A 22,219-nucleotide genomic window follows, 5' to 3' on the forward strand; every position below is an offset into this window, starting at 1 on the left:
GCAACGGGGACCTGAAAAACGGCTCTGAAGATGCACAGCAAGGCCAGTTGGGTATGGACCAAGAGAGATACTGAGAAGTTAAAACTCCCTGCCGCACTTGCAAAGAACAACATTGAGTTTTCCAACTGTTTGGATCCTAAGTCATCCTGACAGTCGGGAACCAGAGCATCCCAGTGAGTAAATTAAAATCTGAAAGCCTCAAGGGGGGTTATGTAAATAGTAGTGCACTTTCCTCCCACCCTGCCCCCCCCGAACTCTGGCTGCAAAGAATTTAATGGCATACAAAACGCTCCTAAACAGAACCGAGAAGACATTCCAACGGGTTTTTAAACTTATTTTATTTGCAGTTTGGATAGCATGCATCATCTTACAGCACCGGTAAACAAGTCAGTCAAGCATACTGCTTTTAGGAACTTGAACTGTGGAATGTCTTCAAAACCATCACCCTCCTCCCTCCGCTCCAGCCCATAATACTCACTGAAGACAAGACAGACATCAGGGCAATTTCCTTATGGCTAAAACACTCATAGCAGCAACTTTTATAGGAGGGTTTTATTAAATCAAGTCATTGCACTTGGATAATTTATTGCTATAGCGAAACAAAGGACATTAAATAACGAACACTTTTTATTTGTGGCTTTAACTGATTGTCTCGTTCTGTTTGTCTGCTACAACCTGACGCACAGACACAATTTCTGTAGAGCGATCCACTCTGAGGATTGTTTCATGCTCTAATCACAGTGACAAGCCTGTGTAACAAAACTGGCTATTCCATTAGGCTCAATTCTTGCTTTTTGCCATCTGACCTAGAGGTACAAATTCTAAGTAAGAGTTTAGTGTCCGTCAAGAACTGTTACCGCCGCACGTTATTCCTCAGTATAAAGATCTGGCTCAAGTCTTCATTTGTGATGCATCTAGTCATTCAAAGTCAAAAGAATCTATCTTTAATCATCTTATAAGCAATGTGACTGGCAAATACTATACCTGCATAGTATATCAATCAAGTTTTATGAACAATTTAAATCAGTAACTGCGAACATCCTCCAATTGACTTTCTGATGTTTGTATTTTATGATGCATCAACTGTGAAATAAGTAGTATACTCTCAAGAAGTAACACTGCCACGTCACTTGCTCAAGTGACATACTAAATGATTTCTATATTTATGACTATTCCCACGAATGGAAACTTAATGACTTCTCTTACTGGTGAAGCTGACGAACTATGTGATATGTATTTGCAATTTCAATTCTAGTAAACCGAAAGGTGATAAGGCGGTTACTAACAGAAGTAACGCATTTGACTGGCTTTCTGAAGTTGTATGTTTTTTCATTCTTTAATCAAATTAATATTACTTTGCACATTATTGGTGTATTATTTTGGTGCACTGTGTTGAGCTTAGGGGTTAAAGATAATGGTAAACCGCAAGATTTTGACTGTATTCCATAAAATGGGAGAGATGCCGTCTTGGACAACAGCACAATGCTGTCAGAGCAATTGTTCCAATCACACAAGTGTTATTAAATTTGGAGGTACACAATATACGGAGAAAGTTTACGGCATAAACAGATAAATATTGAGACCTTTTGAGAGTATCAAAGTTCCAAAGGTATTTATTTGGAGACATATTATAAACAAAACCTGACTACTGTAAAAACAGATCAAAATGCATTCTTAACCACCCAAAAGACCGATGACTTCAGTTTAGATACACAGAAGCACAGACGGTGTGATTTAAGGTTTATTTCTTCACGCTGTACGCTGTAATATTTTAGGCACAACAGATTAAGACCGGATTCTAGCCTGGTTTTCGTATTTCTTGCATTTTATAGTTTTAAAAGTTAATTTCATCATCACTTCATGATTCAGTCCTAAATCCCTTTTTAATCCAATAGTGCAAGTGACAAAACGTTCTGCTACTCAGACTAGGACGTTCCTTCTTACTACAATGCACAGGAGTTTCACTTGCTTCATTGCATTAACAAATTCCTATCTCATGACTCAACTTATAAACAGCTTATTATTAACATTCTCACTGTAGACAGGCACGACAGCATAACCCTGGGTAAAATGGCCAAAATTAGACAAATATCATATATTCCCTTTTGCGTGTAGAGGAAAAGTAGTGATTACAATTACAATACCGGTAATTCCATCCCCCCAATAGACTATTTTACAGATTAGTTGTAAAGATAGATCACCCTATTTATAGTATAGATCTCTTTAAAAATTAAGCTACAGGTTTTCCATAAAAATCTATTCAGAATTCCCTCATCTTTCTATACAGATTCAGTAGTATTTTCAAGCAAACCAAAAAATAAGGTCTGCAATTCCAGCACAGTAAGAAATAAGGCCTCTTTTATATTGGCAAAAAAATTACACCATTATTCTTTTTTTGTTTTATCTCTCTGAATAAAAGACTATATTCCTTTTCTTTATTATAATTTTTTTCTTTAAGACTATAGAACACCAGCATCCGTTATTATGAAATAAGAGTCAGTTCTCCTTGTGTTCAGCTTTGAATTCCTGGCGAGTTAAAAACATTAAGTCCATAGTTGTCTCATGCAGACATCACTGTTTTCTTCAATTTTTCTATTTCAAGCTGGAAAATAGACATTTTGAAAAGAAAGTCAGTATTAAAGTAGCAATTATCTGAAGTCTTCAGAGCTTTCAACAAAATTATAACCTTAATATTTCAAAGATAGTTTAGTAAATAAAAATCATAACACAGAAGCATTTAACAGCTCAGCATTTACACCTGGTTTTAAACTATTATGTTGTTAAACAAACAAGAATTTAAAATAATCAAAAATGTGCCTATAGTTCTAGTACATCAAATCGGATAAACCACTCTGAATAAAGCAGTCAAAGTCAGGTTGTGGAATCACTTGACATGTCCCCTCCTAATGCTGCACCTTCACACCAGCCTCATTTCCTAAAGCAGACTTCACGCAAAATATCGTGTCATAATTAATCTGTATTTCTTGAAATGGACTCAGAGGATACACGGAAGTTACCTCCTCTTCATCCCCACTGCATATTTCAGGCAGCTTCACTGATTGCTTTAGAGATCCATTAAATAAAAGGACTTGAGAAGTTCTTCTCAAGTTTCAAAAGTAGCTTTGTAGTCAATAAGAAATACTATTTCACAAATAAAACACCCTTTTGTACCAGTCTACAATGATCTCATCCTATTAACTACTCAATGGAACCATAATGAATTTTTTCAGATGCTTTCTGTTCTCTCTGTAAATTATCCACTCAGTATTTAAACAGTATTAAAATTTTAGGAAAGTTTATGTAATCAAAAGAAAACACAAGGCAAAAGTAAAGTAACTTTGTTCTTCAAGTCTTACAAAAGCAAAGTATTAATCTCTTCTCCCTTGGAACGTGTCCAGTTGGACGCATCTCCAGAAAAGAACAGAATCTAGTAACGCTAAACTGAACTCACAACCCAACACCCAAACATATTGTTAAAAATAATTTTCCAGATAAAGAAAGCCGAACTAAAATGAACTGTGAATCTTCTACACACATCCAACTGCCTCGTGAGGCATTCACTCAACCACATAGTAACGCAGCGATAAATCAGAGTTTGAGTGGGTTTGTTAAGACCTTCCTGTGGCAACAAATTCAGAATACATGTTTCTAAACTTCTCTCTCCATTAATTGCTATTATTACCTCCAGATTACTTCTCAACAGCTTCTCTTCTTCCAAATCCTTCTTTAGTTGTTCCAGTTCTCTCCTAGTAGTAGTTAAGATAAGGGAAATACAAAAAAAATCACATTACCAAGAACCAGAAGCACAGACCTGGTCTGAATTTTACAAGAGGAATTCACATAATAACTGTCTGATGTTACATCTTATAAATAAAACTTACACAATAAGTACATGCCAAGTGGTGAACAGGTACTCAAATCTGGGGGAGCACAAGCTTCTACCCACTCTCAACACTTCTTGCTTATTACAGTGAAACTACCTCTAACTTATAATCACAATTTTAAGTAGGCTACTTAAAAATTTGTTCTCTTAATTTACTTGGAGAGTTGAATTTTAACCAAAATAACCTTGCAATTTCTATATACAGAAGAGAAACTCTTTATGATAGAAAGTTCCTAAGACATGTTTGGGTTTTTTTTCAGGCAAGAAAGTGCTAAGAATGATCATCAAGTTGCTGAAAAACTAGTTCATTAATCTCCAGAACTCATAATTTATTAGTTTGCTTGGGAGACCAACTGATCTTGACCCTTTATAACCTCTCAAGAGGGCGCTCTAAAAACCATTTTGGTTGGCAGTAGTCATCATTTAAATAGTACCAAAATGAATTTCTCCGCTGTAAAACTAAATACATAGAAAAGATAAATTTCCCACAGATCGGTCTTTACTAAAGGTACAAATTCAAAAAATAATCTGACATCAAATTTGTACATATTTAAGACATCTAGTTGGATCAACTTCTAAAGAAACAAGTCCTGATAAATATTAATATACTAATATGGGGGAAGATGTCTATTTATCCCTTTGAAGTTTGAGACAGAAAATATTTACCCGTGTTCTTTCTTTAGTGCATCTACTAAACTCATCAAATCATTAATCTGAGTCCTGAGCTCTTCCACGGAAATTTTTTCATCATCCGTGTCTCCTTTAAGCTGGTTGTCTCCAGGAAAAAAGTTGAGGATAACAGAACTTGGTCTCTGAGATGAAGATGGAATTGGTGGACTGAATGCAGATGGCTGAAAAAACACAGCAGTAGAAAGCTAAGAAATCAAAATCTTGATGAACTGACCACTTTCAGCATATGTGTTGTGCTGGTATGGGTGCTACATGTACACAGATTTCCTTCATTTTCTCCCCAAAAGGTAAAAAACAATATTCAGTTCAAATGGAGTATTGTAGTATATGAGATAGTTGTTCTATACAGCTCTTTATTAAGCATTTTGCTGAGGTTCCTGTAGTCACTAAAAAAAGCGCTCATGGCGCAGTTCTCTACAGTTAAAAAAAGAAGTGATTTATTGGAGCCCATTTGTTCATAACAAACAATATCTTGTGCATCTTTCTGATCTGCTCAGTTGTTCTGTCTGTCAGGAGGACTAAAGGCCGAGCAGACATGAAGTTTATTTGTCAAATGACACCAAAGTTTCACACTACCTGACACAACCGTTCTCATCAGAACGGATGAACTTTATACTAACATTTCTAATATGAACTCTACACCGAATGACATGGCACATTTGCATTTAAACACAATAATTTGTATTTAGGTGGTTGCATCAATCTAAAGAGGAAACATGAGCAAGAGGAACAAATGACCAAGACAAACAGAACACCCAGCTGCCTGCTACTTCTCTAGCTCCTTGGTATCCTACCTTTTTTGTTTCAACTTGCTTTGGTTTGGCACTTTCTTCTTCTTTCTGCACCTTCAAATTTTTTTCTGGACTCACATTTTGACTTGCCTGGTAAACCATTCATAAAACATGAAAAAGTATTCAGAATTTAAAAAAAAAAAAAAAGTAAATAAAAAAGAACGGTCATTTTTCTAAAGATGCGATAGATAAAAAAAGAAAAAAAAAAAGAAAAAACACAAACAACTCAAACTTAAATTGCTAGACCAACATGGTTTTCTTTTCCTGCCAGTCAGAACTTTCCTTCCCCACAATACTCTGAATTAATCTGAATTTAAATAATCTGAATCTAAACCAAACATAGGAACCTTGGGAAGGATTTTCAAGCATCTCTGCAGTACTTAACAAGTTCCTGATACTTTTGGGAGCCCATAGGTGCTTCTGTAGAACAACACTATTAACAGGTGGCAATTGCAGATGGTAACGGGTATGACTGAACTATACACCATCCAATGACAGAAATAGATTTCAAGGTCTCTGCACCACCTGGTTTTCCTGGTCTGAGAATCTCACATCTTAGCACATGAGATAAGAAGCCCTGCACAAATTTGTTGTGGCCACAGACTGTATATTGTTAGGCTCATAAGGCACTAAAGACACTTTCAGAGTTGTGTGTGTGCACACATATGTCTGTGTCCCCATAGACAAGGGGATCAAGTGCACCCTCAACAAGCTTGTGGATGACACCAAGCTGAGCAGTGTAGTTGACACACGTGAGGGACAGGATGCAATCCAGAGAGACCCAGGCAAGCTCGAGAAGTGGGCCCATGTGAACCTCAGGAGGTTCAACAAGGGCAAGTTGCTGGGTCAGGGCAACCCCTGGTATCAATCCAGCCTTGGGGGATGAAGGGATGGAGAGCAGCCATGACGAGAAGGACGTGGGGGTGCTGGGGGATGAAAGACTGGACATGAGTTGGCAATGTGCACTTGCAGCCCAGAAGGGCAATTGTATCCTGGGCTGCATCACCAGCAGCGTGTCCAGCAGGTGGAGGGAGGTGATTCTGCCCCTCTGCTCCGCTCTGGTGAGACCCCACCTGCAGTTCTGTGTCCAGCTCTGGAGCCCTCAGCACAGGACACACATGGACCTGTTGGAGAGGGGCCAGAGGAGCCACAGAAATGATCTGAGGCTGGAACAGCTCTGCTGGGAGGACAGGCTGAGAGAGTTGGGGTGTTCAGCCTGGAGAAGAGAAGGCTCTAGGGAGACATTATTGCAGCCTTTCAGTACTTAATAGGAGATCCAGGCCTGATGTGAGGAAGAAATTTTTTACACTGAGGGTGGTGAAACCCTGTCCCCAGGTTGCCCAGAGAGGTGGTGGATGCCCCATACCTGGAGACATCCCAGGCCAGGCTGGACGGGGCTCTGAGCAACTTGATCTGGGTGAAGATGTCCCTGCTCATGGCAGGGGTTGGACTGGATGAGCTTTGGAGGTCCCTTCCAACCCAAACTGTTCTATGATTCTGTGACAACACCTATTTCACCATCAGTGATGCTAGAAGAGGTGAATACTTACTGCAGTAATACCCCAGAGTACAGAAATAATCTTTCAGCTACAATGCAGTCACATTGTCTCTCTTATGTACACTTCCCTCCTGGGAACGGATATTCCTCTAGACAAGGTCTATAGGAACTGAACCTCTGCAGCATTTTGCATTTCCTTCTCATGTAAATAGTTACTTAGACTTTCCCAGTTCAAATGCGTTTCCTGGGAAGTTAGTGTTTAGTTCACTACAAGGAAAACACACCCAATGTACTCACAGGACTACTGCTATTGAAACGTGAAGGCAGCCTCCTACCAGGCATCTTGGGTCGGTTTGCAGTAGGGTGCGATAGGTTATCTGAGGTAGCTATTACGTCATCAAAGCTTAACAGATCTAGAAGAAGACGAAAACAAAGACCACCATCAAGACCAGTAAGTTTTGCTGCTTTCTCTTTTTTATCACTTCTTTACGCCATATGAAACAATGACATGACCCTGGCATATCTGGGAAACCACATTTTACTCCTTAAAAAAGAGGTGGCTCAACTAGCAATTTTATTCAAGTTCTCGACAGAAAATGTGCTGCAAAATATGGATCTGTCTCTGGAGAAAAATGTATTTCTGACTGTTTTTTGAGAGGTGTCATATCCAAATATTTAGGAGAGCACATTTTCTTGTTGCTAAACTTGCAGGAAAGGCATGAAAATCCAAGCTTAGTGACCGAGAGAAAAATAAAAGCAGTGTGGTAATGTCCACATGATCACTAATGTAAGTTAACAAGACATTAATTGCAAATATTTCTGTGTAGGGTATTTTTTTGATATGCAGTTATTTGCCTAAAGAAAATATATGACTTCATAAAGTCCGTAAAAAACATTCAAAAACGCTTTTCTCATACTTCACTAAATCATACAGATATCTCTGCTGATTAGTCCCTTTATGCTCACAGCTCTAGGTAAACTCTCTTAGATCAGTAGAAACTCTTTACACCCTACAGGATAAGGCAATTTTAGGAAATAAAAAAACCCCATAACTAATAGAAAGAACAGAACATATCTAATCTAATAATATAAGCAGTTCATCATGTTCACAACTGGACTTCATAACAATTTCTCCACAAAAATGACTACAATACTTACCTGCAAACAGATGTGCAATGAGGTAAGTTTTTTGATTTAAGCACTGACGTAAGATTTTGGATATTATGTACAATTTTACAACACAAATTCATTAGATTCATTTTAGAGACTCAGAATGTTTAAGTAAAATACCACACAACATTTCCTGTGGGCATCAAAAGTAACATTCAAGGTTTGGGTTTTATTGTTCTTTTTGGGGGACTTATTTTGTTGTGGTTTTGTTTGTTTCTTTTGCAGGGGGTGGGGGGAAGGAGGAGGATGGCACTGGGTTGGTTTTTTTGCAATCCCTGATTTTTACATGATTTACATTATGATTTATCAAGCAGAAGCTATGACACTTTCCTTATTTTTTCATTAATTTTGAAGCTACAGCAAGAAGTCAGATAAAAATAAACCAAACACCCTAAGGACACTGAGCCAAGACCATTCACGACACTTCGTGTTTGGATGACTTAGTCTGATAACTGCAAGTTCTAGTGAAGCCTAATCAAAACTAATAGATACCTATAGGAATTAATTTTTGCACCAACTGTTTTAAGTGATTTTTATGTCTTCTACTCTGCAAAACTATCCCTGAAGTCCTTAAAATATTAACATCCTTTGGACATCCCTGAACTTGTCTACTTCTTCACCTGCTTCGCCTGTTGCCTTGTTGAAATGCAAGCTCTTCTAACACCATCTGTTACAAATCAGGTTTGCTGCTTTTTAATGCTATTAAAGAGAATGTAAAGGCAGTGTTTTGTAAACATGTGATCATATTTGCAATGTAAAAAAGCAGGGAAGAAAAACAAAGTAGGAAGAAGCAGAACAGTGATGAATGGCAAGTAGCTGATGGAAAGGAGGATGAAAGATAAATAACTAACTGTGAAGGTATTCCTGTTGTAGTCTATGTCAATAAAATATTTAACTTACTAGAAGTCAAGCAACAGTGACCAAGGGGTGTATCTTCATGTTCTTCACTCAATTGTCAGTAATCCCAGAGCACTAACCCATGCCAAAATGTAAGTCAGGATTTATGTTAGCTAGGTATTATCGAAAAAGTAACAAGAAGACAGGAAAAAGTATATATACTTTTTTCCCCCATCTCAGAATTTTTGCCTTTAAATGATCCTTCTTTTGTCCTTCTGCAGAAATGAAAAACTCACTTGGCACTAAATTGAAATAAAAATTGTAAATTGCATTCCTATTAAGAATGCAATGCCAGCTCTGCTTCCATGAATAAAACAAACATCAGTGTGCTGGTTCTTCTGGTTAGTTTTCTTCATAGTAGTTAGAATCTTCTCTTTTTAGTAGCTAGCACGGTCTTCTGTTTTGGATTCAGTACATGAATAATGCGATAACACTGAACTTCCTATGCTCTTCTTTCCAGTCTCTAAGCTGTGTTTTGGAGTTGGTATGAAAAGAAAGTGAGAAGCCACGGATGCTTTGGTTGTTGCCAAGGAGACCGAGGCCTTTTTCAACTGTCCAGCTGCAGGGAGCAGCTGGGAGGGGGAACAGTGGGACAGCACCTAGATTGGCATCCAGGCTGGTCAATGAAATATTCCTTACCATTAGTGTCACGCTCTGTATAAATCTCACGCTGGCTTTTCCAGTTGGTTGGTTCATTACTTAGTTTTTGGCCTTTTGCTGTTCTGGCCTTTTTAGTGTTTTGCATTTTTTTGCTCTCTTGCTGGGATCGGCTGCTCAGGACCGGGGTGCTCTCTTTGTCAGGACTGGTGGTTCGGCATTAGCGTGTTTGAGCACAAACTGCTCTCCAAGTCTCCACTCCTCTGGGATCAGCTGCACGGGACTGGACTTTGTAAGCAACTGCTTTGTACATCAATTACTTTATATCTATCTATCTAGTTAGTAGCAATAATAGTATATTATTATTTTTCCCTTTTTGCTGTCTTATTAAACTGTTATCCCAACCCATGAGTTTCTCCCTTTTTGACTCTCCTCCCCATCCCACTACGGGAGCAGGGACGGTGAGTGAGCGGTTGCTGTGCTCCTAGTTTCTGGCTGGGGCTAAACTGCAACAATAAGGCATACTAAGAATATTAAACACATATTAAGAAAAATGTGGACTTCCAAAAAAAACAAAACAAAACAAACAACAACACAGTATTTGACAAAGCTTGAAGATGAAGACTGCTATAGTCTTGAACTGGATGCGATTTTAATATAGATGGTGGGATAACACTAAAGCCTGGGATTTTTTTTCCTCTTTGTAAGAGCTTCTAAAGAAAACTGCTCCGAGAGAACTGCTGAGCATTAAATTATTACAAGCACATTATGGTCAGAGGGAATTCTGACCGTACTTGCAGTGTCCTTTTTACCTTTCCATTTTCTTGCTTTGGTATAGGAAAGAAATGGAAACACAGGCTGGTAGGAATTAGGGTTTGTGGTTTTGGTGGTGGTGGTTTTGGTGTGGGTTTGGGGGGTTGTTTGTTTTTCTTTTCAAACAGCATTCTTGGTTATTTGAGGAGAAAGTTTGGCCCCACTGAAACCAATAAAGGTACTGATGAAACCCACTGAAGGTTCACAATTTACACCCATTTCAATCAATAAAGTAATTTATCAATTAACTTTTTTACAGACAGCTTAGGAGTTAAAGGAAATTCTATCATAGTGCCAAAAGAGCAATACTATACATCTAGGGATAAGTTAAGTAAAAAAATATTTTAAGGCAGAGAGAGAGCACCTTTTACTCTAAGAAGATGGGCTAAGATTAAACAGTTTCTTAGGACAGACTATCAGAAATGTCTCTTCTGCAAGCTTAACATGGATCCATACATCACAGAACTGTTAGGAGCTTTAATAGACACAATCAGGTGAGACCTTTTGTTACAATCTGTGAATGCTTCAAGAATATTCACAGCTCTTTGTCTTAAAAAGCCTTCACAAAAAGAAGCAAAGCTGAAAGGATGGCTAAAGAAATTACGGTTCCGACATCTCATGTGGCTGGGGTTTAGAAATCCATGACAGATGTGAAATGTATCCAATACTTTAGAAGAGTTCACGTTAATCTGCAGAGTAAGAGCAGATGGCAGTACTTTTTCCTGTTACTCATCTTCCTGAGATCACACCCCAAAAATTTGCAGGACAGATATAAGCTTTAGAATATTTAAATTTGCAGTGGAGCAATAGTTCGCTATTTGCTACAATTAAGCATGTGCCTAATACGTGACTTTCACAAATACTGTTTTACAAGACTCATAATACTAAACAAGCAACTATGTAACCTCTGGCTAATTTGTGCTACAGAAAGATAAGGCCATTTGACCTAAATACACCAGAAGTCCTACAGATATTGAACACATTTCACTACAAACACTATGTTGGGCTAATCAATACCTGGACTGTGAAGTTTTTCCTTTCATTTTTTAACCTCTACAAGTCCCTAATTTAAAAGTATACTTAAAATAATTCCTTGTTTAACAGCTAAGGAAAACAGGCATTCAAACAAACAAAAAAAGCATTTTAAATCGAAACCCAAAAGTTTTAGTATCAATAACTGCAACTGAAAATTATGCTTATGACGTTAAGAAAAGGCTATGTGTACGGCATAAAGCATTTGGATTTCCTTATAGATTGTTATCTTACCAAAATGGAGAAGGGTAGGGTAATTTCCTGACACGTAAGAAGGGAAACATGGCAAACAGGATAGGAAACAAAATCTGGAAAGAAAAGTCAAGGAGAGGAATGTCTAGAAAAAGATTCTGAACAAAAAAATTATTTTACAAAGCAGGAAAAAGAAACATTTGTAGAAGAAACAGAATCGCTTTACATGTTCAGCATGCTAGAATTACAGCTTTAGTCTTTTACAACACTTTCATTCTAATTGAACAGAGAAACATTTATGCAATTTTTCAAATAAATCTTCAAGAGGAGGTACTTCCACATGATCAATGTTTCTGAATGTTCTTGAGTACTTGTCCTTATCTGATGGCTGAGGGTCTGATTTTGTTATGGGGCAGGTTGGTTTTACCTACTGAAACAGAATATTTACAGCTTCTCCTTGGGATAAATCAGTGGCTCAACCTGCACCGCACATCACGGCCAAACTAAGTTGCAAAATAATATAAGGCCTGTACTTAAAGAAATTTGTTTTCTAAAAATTCATTCACTTCAGGATCTCAGTCTAAAGGGGGAAGGGTGGGAAGGGGAAAAAAAGACCAAAAAAAACCAAAAAAGACACTCTGGCAATGCAGTTGTCAACCCCAGCCATACATTTTCCCCAATGTTTAGTATCTATTCTAGTTCTCATAAGATTAAACACTCTTAAACTTCATATAAGGACCTAAAACCTTTGTGGTTTTATATAGTCTTAGCTGCTGCACAGAGTAGTATGTCTTTAGCAGCACAATTTATACAGAGACATAAACATGAGATTCGTTAATTTTAATGGCAGGAGTTTGGATTAGTCCCTTTTCACAAGAGTAGCAAAACTATTTGAACTATTTGTGACTAATGTGGTTAATTTTAAATAAGGGTAATTTCATGTAACAAAGGATTTTTTTTAAGCTTTCCTTCAAGAGCTGCATCCCCATGCAGATTTAAGGAGCCTCCACCACTTGCTCTGCACCAAACTGGGAACACTGAACACACCTCCCCACTTCCTTGTTATGCACCCCTGCCCCTGCCCCATCTAGGGATTAAAATCCCCAGTTTCCCCATGAGCCTGTAAAATCTCATGCTAGCAAATCAGAATACGTTTTTTCCAAAAAAAATCTCTATAAAATTAGGTTTTGTATATATATGAATACCGAATATCACAGCTACAACCCTGTTTCCCCAAAAATACAACCTACCCCAAAAATAAGGCCTAGCATGATTTTTGAGGATGCTCAAAATATAAGCCCTATCCAAAAAATAAGCCCTACTTACGGTTCATTTAAAAAAAAAAAAAGGCAATTTAAATAGTGTCCAGGCAGCTATACATGTGAAAAAGTAATAAGTTTTGGCACAAAAATTCATATAAGACCCCATCTTATTTTTGGGGAAACGGGGTATGTCGCCATTCTGGTTATCAAAGATGCCAAGATGATTGCAATGAAATTGCAATTGGGGCTAAAGGACATTACACTACACTATAACACATCTAGCATAATCCTAGAGATAAACACGTGAGTAGTAGGACAAGGCTCACATTTTTAACACTAGGTTGTGCATTGCTCTTTCGACTATCAGCTTACTTTGGTCTGAAAGTGTTTCTCCCGTACTCTCATTCAAACTCAACTTTAAATAGAGACAAGAGTTAAACTGTCAATTCAAAACCTCTAAAACAAGGCATATCACAGCACATGTATAGATTTTACTGGGGAATTAACATAAAAATAACTTATAAATACTTTAGAGTAACACTGAAAGTATTCATAATATTTCCAGGGTATTTTAATACCTGCTGAAGTCCAGCTTTCTGTAGCTCATAGAAACATAATTTCTGTATTAAAACATACATGAACCAACCCGTCCTCATACAGAGCATTTAAGCTTAGAAGCACTTCTAAAATGCTTAACAGAAAAGTCGGGAGTACTCTTTTCTACCCATAAACTGCTTCAGTTTTTAATGCATTATTTTTATCTCCCAGGTGATCTTATTACACTTTAGGACCAATTAGTCTACAACCTGAATATCCTAATCAGCCTAAAAAAAAATTAAGTTATACTATTTTAAAATGTATTATTACTAAAACCTTTTCTGAGATGGAAGTTTGCATTTGAAATATGCAAGACAAACACTGCAGGTACAATTCACTGAAGATTTTTCTGCAGTGTTCAGTCATATGATAAAAATAAAGGAGAGTTGAGGACCGGAATCAGTTGCACTGTCAGTATAGGACAAAAGTTACCTATATAATAGCTCAGAGAGCCTGATCAGTGTGGTTGCTTTAATCAATATCAAGGTTTTTACTGGACCACTTGAGATTTAAAGAGGTGCCAGGTTTGGCTCAAGACACATTGAGCAAAGCCATAAGCATGAAATTCAAGTGATATACCATGCTGGCCCAAATTTAAGGTAAAAGCACTACTAAAAATACACAAGTTAGCTAGAAGAGCAAAAGTTATCTGAAATGCAAGAGCAGAACAAACAGAACTGGTCAGTAAAAAAAACTATTTAAAAAAAATGCAAGATAAAAGTCACAGCAAAAAACCATGTTTTTGAGTTAGAAGAACAAACCATTACCTACATTCCTCCCTTCCCATCATCTGTTACAACACGGAGCTCATCAGCTGCCTCCAAACAGCCTCCTGACACCTGCTCATGGCGTGCTGACTCTTACCTCCAGCTTCCTACAGCAGTTCTACAGAAATGGAGATTTTCCTCCTGAACCAGAATAATTGCATTGCAGCATTTTGAGTAAATAACTTTAAAAGCTTATTTTAACCCTGTAAAACCCTTCAATCCAAACAGAAACATGTTTTATTCTTTTCTTACCTGATTCTTTAGAGCTCTTTACCACAAGCGAATCTACCTCTACTGATTTTGGTCTAAGTGGTAATGGTTCGAAGTCTAACTTTGGTTTTGCTACTGGCTCAAATTCAGATTTCGGTCGAAGAGAAACAACCTCCCCATTAGATCTGTATTAAGAAAAAAAAGAGACGACAAGACATACTTAAAATCAAGTATTTCGGAGAGCAATTCCAGTCCTAGAAAAGCCAATTCTTCTGTTCCAGTTCTTGCAGAGATGTCAAACATGTACAATCCCCTTGGAAAAAATATCCAAAACTTCTACTTCAAGGCACATTTTGGCACTTAAATCTAAAATATTACATTTCAGTACAACAGAGAACATGAGAGCTGAATAGCACCTGAGTAATATCTCTTGAAATATTCAGAAATAGACTTCCTGGCATCAAAATCTTATACAGAAAAAAAGCTGCCAAGAACAAGATATTTCTTTCTGAGTACAGAAGTACATTGTATATATGGTCTTTATTCAACCATGCATTCTTTGCATGTCTGGTCACAACATCCAGGGACAAAAAAAAACCACCTCCCAACCAAACCAATAAAAATAGAACGGATGACACTGTCATTTACCATTCTTGCCATCATTTATGTAAAGTACATAAATGGACGAGCTGCTGGCTTCATTGTGTCCCTGTCATTAACTCATCTCCCAAATCCTTTATTGGAAAGTTTTCTTGCAGTAGAGGAAAAGAGAGTAGCCTTATCTTTCTAGAGCAATGTTAAACTTTCAGATATTTAAACATACTTAAATGCCCCTAAGATCTAAAGTTTTCAATTATTAAAGGACCACAGTTTACTACAGACCTCTATTTACTGCACATGTGTAACCCTTTATAGACATAATTATTTTCTAAACTGAGGAAGGGGTAATTCTGCTCCTGGATTTGTACAAGGTAAAGTCCATCACGAGCTTACTTTCTCATGGTTCTTTCAAATCAAGTAAACATCCCAAAGGGACAGTTACCCATCAGTAGTTTATTTACAGTTTTGGGTAAGGATCTAGCTAATATTTTGATGGAGGCAGAAAAGGAAACTGCATGTGGGGCATTGTATCAACGCAAATTCATCTTAGTGAAACACTATAAATAATTGCTTCAAACTCACGTGAAAAGAAAAAAGAGTGAATCTAAAAGAAAAAATGAGCAATTATTTGCTATTATCTTCCCTATTCATCCCGTTACTCAACTGAGATTACTCGAGACAGATTATAGAGACTGGATGTGGTTCTGTAATAAGTGTTTTCACCCCCACAAGAGCACGTGAACTACAATGAGAACCTTTGGTACAGGTACTAACTGTGCTCAGCTCTTCCTTCCCATCTGTCTTACTCCATAGAAAGTGTTGGAACCCTGAATGTTGATGCAGCTCAAATCTTCGGCATTTTTTCCAATACAATAATAATTCTCAAGTGCCATATATATATATATATATATATATATATACACACACACACTTTTTTACATCATACTGCTACTGTAGCTATATTTTTTTCATTATGGAGCAGGCTTAAAGCAAATCAGCCCACAGATTTGTACCTTCATCTGCTGCATGGTTAGTTATGTTATTTGAGAACCAAGACACTGGTAGGTGTAGGATAAAACTGATCCTTTTCACTCTTAAAACACACGTTTCTTCCCACCTCATCCATAAAGGAAAACAGAACAACAAACCAAATAAGATATACGTGGTGTATATGAGCTAGGTTATACTAACTTGGATGTGGATGATGGCAAAACAGGTTTCTCTGGACGTTTAGGGTGCAGAATCCCTGCTCTCAATAAGCTGTTGGTCTTGCTTGGAGGAATAGGCTTCTTGGGTGGTACTTGAGGAGCCTGTGGCTTCAAAGGCTTCTGATCCAAAGCTCCTTTTTCATCTGACAAAATAATTCACAGTAACATTTTACAAACTCATGTTGTGTAGAGTTCTCACAGTGCTAATCCATTAGAAAGCAACTGCTGTCAGAAATACTTCCTTTGAAGATCAGATAAAAGAGAAAAATAGATATGCAAGTGCATAAGTGATAACTTATCAAAACACACAAACTACTTACCAAACTTAAAAACACATTATGTTGGAGTAAGCAAAAATGTCTTTCTACTGACATGAAACAGTAGTAAGAAATCATGGATTCACATTACTGCACTGTGTATAACAGCTCAGAACCAAGAATCTCTTTGTGCTGCTGCTACTGCTTTCCCTTTTCTATGAAATCCCCTTATTTCCTCTTAAGAAAGCTGTTGGGTTTTTTTTTATTTTGTCATAACTATACTTCTTCCACATACACAAAACACCATAATTTATCTAGGGGAAAAATGAATAGTTATCTGAATAACTGAATTTATTTTAGATGGAGTCTATCTTCCTACAAACTCAAGATACAAATGAAATGTGGGTAATCAAAAAAAAAAGAGTTATATTTATTGTTCTATGACTGCACAACCTAATTGAATATTGTCCAGAGAAGCTGAAAAGTTACTGCAAAAGTCCAGCTGCTTCACAAATGCTAGCTGAATAGTCTTCAATCTATGTTCCCTAATCAGTGGGATATCCAGTGCACATCTACTTTTCCTTGTACAACTATGATACAGCTCAGTCAGGCATGTATAAAGCACTGAGGATTTAAAGATCACTGTTAGGTTACAGTAGGAGTTACAGTCTTCTACAGTTAGGGCAGTAAATCAATTAACTGGGATGGAGAGAATGATCTTTACCTTTAGTTCTCCCCCATTCTCTCTTCCTACAACTTTGCTTTTAACCAAGCATAAAATGTGTACAGATGCTATCGGTTTGGAGGTAGGGTTCAAAAATTGGTTCGGCTCCATCTCAGCCAAGTGCTTTAATTGCCAGGTCTACAACTACAAATTAAGAGTTGGGGTTGTTCAGCCTGGAGAAGGGAAGGCTCCAGGGAGACCTTATTGCAGCATTTCAGTACTTAAAAGGGGCCCATAAGAAAAGATGGGGACAGACTTTTTAGCAGGGCCTGTTGTGAAAGGACAAGGGGTGATGGTTTTAAACTAAAGGAAGGGAGATTCAGGCCAGACATGAGGAAGGAATTTTTTTTTACACTGAGGGTGGTGAGACCCTGGCCCAGGTTGCCCAGAGAGGTGGTGGATGCCCCATCCCTGGAGACATCCCAGGCCAGGCTGGACGGGGCTCTGAGCAACCTGAGCTGGGTGAAGATGTCCCTGCTCATGGCAGGGGTTGGACTGGGTGAGCTTTGGAGGTCCTTTCCGATCCAAACTATTCTACAATTCTACGACTGACTCCCTTTGGACAAGTCCTGCAGCCATTGAGTGTCAGCTCTCCAGCCCTAAAATGGGAAAACACAAATTTTTTTTCCATAGGAATACTTGGAACTAAACAGATCATAGAGATTCCTCAGCAAAAAAGCATTGTCCAGGGCAGAACTGTCTTCCTGCTTTGGGATGTCTGAACCTTAGGAGGAAATATGAACACCAAAAAAACCCAACTTTAAGTGGTTTGTATCTCCTTCCAGTCAGTATTGAGTTAAAAAAACAAAACACTGAAAGTAGAGGAAGGTTTTTGCCACACGGTGGTGCTGACTGCCCTGTGTAAAAACAGCCCGTCAACAGGGCTAAGTCACTTTGGCCCACTGATATATATGCAAGATTTAAGTTTTAAATGCCCAACAGCAGTCGGTATTACTGAAGATCAGCTTGTTTTATTTTATCTATGCTGAGCACAAGTGGAAAATTATGCCTTTTGTTTCCAGAATAAGTGAGTTCCTAAACAGGGCAGAGAAAATGCTGTCGTCAAGTCGCATTCCTGAATCATCATGTGTCCGTCGTCCCTTCAATTACTCCCACTTAAAATCTGAATATAAAACCCAACCGCAACAAAGTAGAATAAGTTAATACCAAAAGTCAAGATTCACCATGAGCACAGAAATTGGACGATTCTCTTGGACAAAATGGCAAGCTGCTTTTTCAGCTTTTGCTCGGCAATGAAAAAGATCAGGGTTGGCTAAAAATGAGCAGTTTAGTAACAAAAATACAAATACTAATCTGAATACATCGACACAGGACAAAAACTCCTACATGATACCACTAAGTGTCCTTGACTATAAATACAGAAATACTTATAGGAGTACTGCTTTGAAGTTTTGATTGCAATTAAAGTCACACTTATTATCTCTCCCAAAAGGCATAAAATACTTACATGGTTTGGTGCTGTGTGATTAGAGCTGCTCAATTATATATTTTAACTAATTACAGTACAATTTCATACTTCATGGATTTAATCACTATATCAACATGGTTATTTTTCCACAAGTAAAACTGCACTGATAAATGGGCATTTCTTCTAGCAACACACTACTGCTATCTGAGTAATTAACTTTGAAGACTCGACCTTCAAGTGGATACAAGACAAAATTTTCCTCCATCATTTCCTGTACCACAGTAAAGGACAGTTCTCTACCTTACTTAATTTTTCAGAAGCTTTCATGTTCCTAAGCATTTTGGATATTGTCATTCAATATTCTTCTTCCTATATTTCTCCACAAATAGCTGAACTCAACTACGCAAAGGTTAACACCTTAGTACAAACAGAACCAGTCTAAAATTAAACTTACTTGAGTTTAATTAAACTTCTAAAGAGCTCAGTGATCAAAATTTCTAAAAAACATACAGTGGAAGATACTGTTCCAACAGATAAAAATAACTTGTTTGCTTGCATGTAGAGGTGACACAGCTGATTTTAACACATATTCTTCATATGGAACACCTGAAAACATGCTCTGTTTAATACATGGATTATAAAAACCACCCAGGGAAGACAAGGAACCCATCGATCAGGCTCACTGGTTGAAACGTTGCTTAGCCATGGTCAGCTGCAGTTCAGTATTCATAGAATAGAGTTTGGCTTTGTAATATGCTTTTGTCAGTAATACCAGAATTTCTTCTTTAAGACCCAACCAGTATGTTTGTTTAAGCTTCTGATGTTCAACACAGTCAAAACAGTTAAACAGTTCGACCTGGCAAGTTTTTCAAATATGGAAAACAAGTGTTTTAGAAATGTGTTTGGGTGATAACAGGAGCTTTTACTTCAGAGAAACAGGTGTCCTTTAAATTTGAGGAAAAAAGTGGTAAATATCTGCAAAGTCTGCAGAACTGGAAAACATTGCATATAGCAAGAGTTAACAGGACAAGAAATCTCAATTTCTGAGCATCGTGACAGTTAACATCTGTATAAGGACTGTTGTAACTGTTCTGTGTATTTCTTTCTTCTCTTTTTTTTTTCCCAACAGAGAATGATTTTGGCCAAAACATTAAGAAGCAGCAACAAATGTTTTCATTTCTAACAACTCACTATTCAGAACTGCAGTTACTATCATAAAATTATGGTTAAATGAATTAAGAAGTAACTATGTTATTATGCAGTGAGATAAACATGTTTCACAATTTAATGTAATAAGAAATACACATTTTGTAAAAGTGTAGTTGTTGTCCTAATCACTCCAAACACATTTCCATAACATCACAGACACAAGAATTGAGTAGACGGTATCAAGAGAATCTGTAATGATGTTTGTCAAACACACATCTATTGCACAGAACTCAAGCTCAAAACAACTCATTTACAAAAGCATAGTGTGAAATTCACTGTGAAGAAAACTGGTCTCACCTTTTTCTTCAGGCCTCAAAGAAGGGAATTTCTTCTCTCCAGTTGGCAATTCAGGCTTTGGAGCTGAAGAGCAAAACACAAACCATAGACATTTCTCAAAGAGCTTTCATTATCTTGGTCTAAAAATACGGCATACACCAATTTGTGTTTATACTTTCTCCTTTGCAAGGGGCACAATACCATTTTTAAACACCTGAGTCCAGTAAATTGTAGGCCTGGATTATAACATTCCCAAAGTGGGCTCCAGCATAATTTGGGGAAATATATAGCAGCAGCAAAATAAATAAAGCATAAATGTAACCTCAAATGGTGACTACAAGTAGCTGCATTGCTAGGAAATGCAAAGCTACTTCTGAATTTTCTTTTGAAGTCATGCACTGCTTCTGAAATTCAGTATTTCCTCATACAAGTACCAGCATACATGTACTACATACCTGGAGCTTTAACAGGAGGTGGAGGTTTCTTTGGCTTCTGCGAAATAAAAAATAAAGTCTAATAAATAAAGAGATATTCTCTATCGAAGACAGACTTATTTGTGTTTTGTTTTATATATATTTTGCAATGTCTAGCCTGTTTACTAGCTGATGACAAAGCATTTCACAAAGGATGCAATCAACTTACAGACAAGACACACAGAGAACTCCAGTAATTCCTCTGCTATCTCCCAGACAACCAGGTGCAAAACCAGAAACAAAATGTAGGTTTCTTCAAATCTCAGATCAGTGCTTCAGCAACGTGCATAAGCAGAGGTACAAAGAGCTGAAAATTAAGAACTTTATCTTTTCTAGTCCAAATAATTGTTCCAATTGCACCTATTTTAATTGTAAGCTAAATATCAGAACTTTTTTGATTGACTTTTAAATTACAATATTGTCAGACAAAAAGAAGAGTTATCAGTGTTTGCAACAAACACTGCAGTTGCATGAAAAACATTATTCTGAGCTTCTTTATTACCGTGTATTTAAGTGGGGAAAGGTGCACAAACTGCTCTAAGCTATTAAAAAAATTAAAATGTTACGGTGTCACAGTTTGTAGACTGAAAATAATTCTATTTTAAAAAGCAGTCACTTATCACTTATAACTGATAAAACTGATTTTAAATCTCCGTCCTGTTGAAGCAGTACTGGCAGCTCTCAGGACAGACACCTCAAGCCACTTCATCCTCAGAATCTGATTCATTAAAACACTCTAGAAGAGGCACCTTTGCAGTTGTACTCAGGAAAAACACACTGATAAACTGATCACAAAAGCCTACAAAAACCTCTATTCTTTATGAAAGCGCTGCTGAAGTTGTACAGCCCCTCCACAAATCCGTTGTAATGGGTATTTTGGAAACAGTTGCTATGGATGGATTTCACTTCTGTGCCCCTATTGCTATTCCGTAAGTTCTTAATGCAGGAAGATTGTGTTCTGGCAAATGAAATGTAATTAAGCAAGCATGAAAACCCATATTAAATTTCTTAGTCTAGGTTCAGAGAAGGAAGAAGCTTTGGAACTTAAGTAACAAGACCGTATTTTCTTTCATTTCTGAAGAAGTAAATACATTATCCAGCTGTGCAGCACTGCTGCCTGCATCAAAAACCGTACCACTAAGGGTTCAGCATCACTTACAGTTACATGATACTGATTTGTGTTTTTGTTAAGTTGATATCAAATAGCTGATTACAATTATCCGCCACTCAATGCCTTGAACTTCAAAGCTGCTCAGTACAAGGTGAATCCCTGTACTGAGACACACTACACAAAGCAGAAGAAAAGATCAAAGCAAGGTCTGACTATAGGAAACACTGTTTATGGTAAAAGAATATTTTATTTCCCTCTCAAGGGAGCAATTCTGTGTTGTGAAACAGCGGTACTTCCCACCCATCCCTCAAACCAAGTAAGATATTTGTTACAGCGTCTACACCATTCTTGCAAAGCTGAGAATAAAAATGAAAAGAAAATTATGACTTGGAGTAATTAAACTTGCTGGGTATGTAAAGCAACTGTGGTTAAATGCTAAATGAATAAGAATCTCTGTCAGCTCATATCTAGCAATCCCCATTTCCAGACCAAATGGCACTAAATCACTACAAAACTCTGAGATGCTGTTCTGC

At 37.4% G+C, this 22,219-nt stretch overlaps 1 protein-coding gene across 3 annotated transcripts in view; it reads right to left on the reverse strand.

The window, feature by feature from the left end:
• Positions 1 to 321: 321 nt before the first annotated feature.
• The window catches only part of CD2AP (CD2 associated protein), an 87,936-nt gene continuing 66,038 nt past the window's right edge, over positions 322 to 22,219 (reverse strand). For 2 of the 3 annotated variants that reach the window (XM_071807121.1, XM_065835112.2), the window contains 9 exons: positions 20,558 to 20,594; positions 20,124 to 20,186; positions 16,191 to 16,350; positions 14,442 to 14,584; positions 7,160 to 7,275; positions 5,368 to 5,454; positions 4,550 to 4,734; positions 3,683 to 3,746; positions 322 to 2,602 (listed from right to left, as the gene is read on the reverse strand). In XM_071807121.1, the coding sequence (XP_071663222.1) occupies positions 2,561 to 2,602; positions 3,683 to 3,746; positions 4,550 to 4,734; positions 5,368 to 5,454; positions 7,160 to 7,275; positions 14,442 to 14,584; positions 16,191 to 16,350; positions 20,124 to 20,186; positions 20,558 to 20,594 (897 nt within the window). In that variant the 3' untranslated portion in view covers positions 322 to 2,560. The remainder of the gene's footprint in view (positions 2,603 to 3,682; positions 3,747 to 4,549; positions 4,735 to 5,367; positions 5,455 to 7,159; positions 7,276 to 14,441; positions 14,585 to 16,190; positions 16,351 to 20,123; positions 20,187 to 20,557; positions 20,595 to 22,219) is intronic. The other variant, XM_071807120.1, reaches the window with a different exon arrangement.

This window comes from Patagioenas fasciata, chromosome 3, assembly GCF_037038585.1.
Source record: "Patagioenas fasciata isolate bPatFas1 chromosome 3, bPatFas1.hap1, whole genome shotgun sequence".
NCBI classification, from domain to species: Eukaryota; Metazoa; Chordata; class Aves; order Columbiformes; family Columbidae; genus Patagioenas; species Patagioenas fasciata.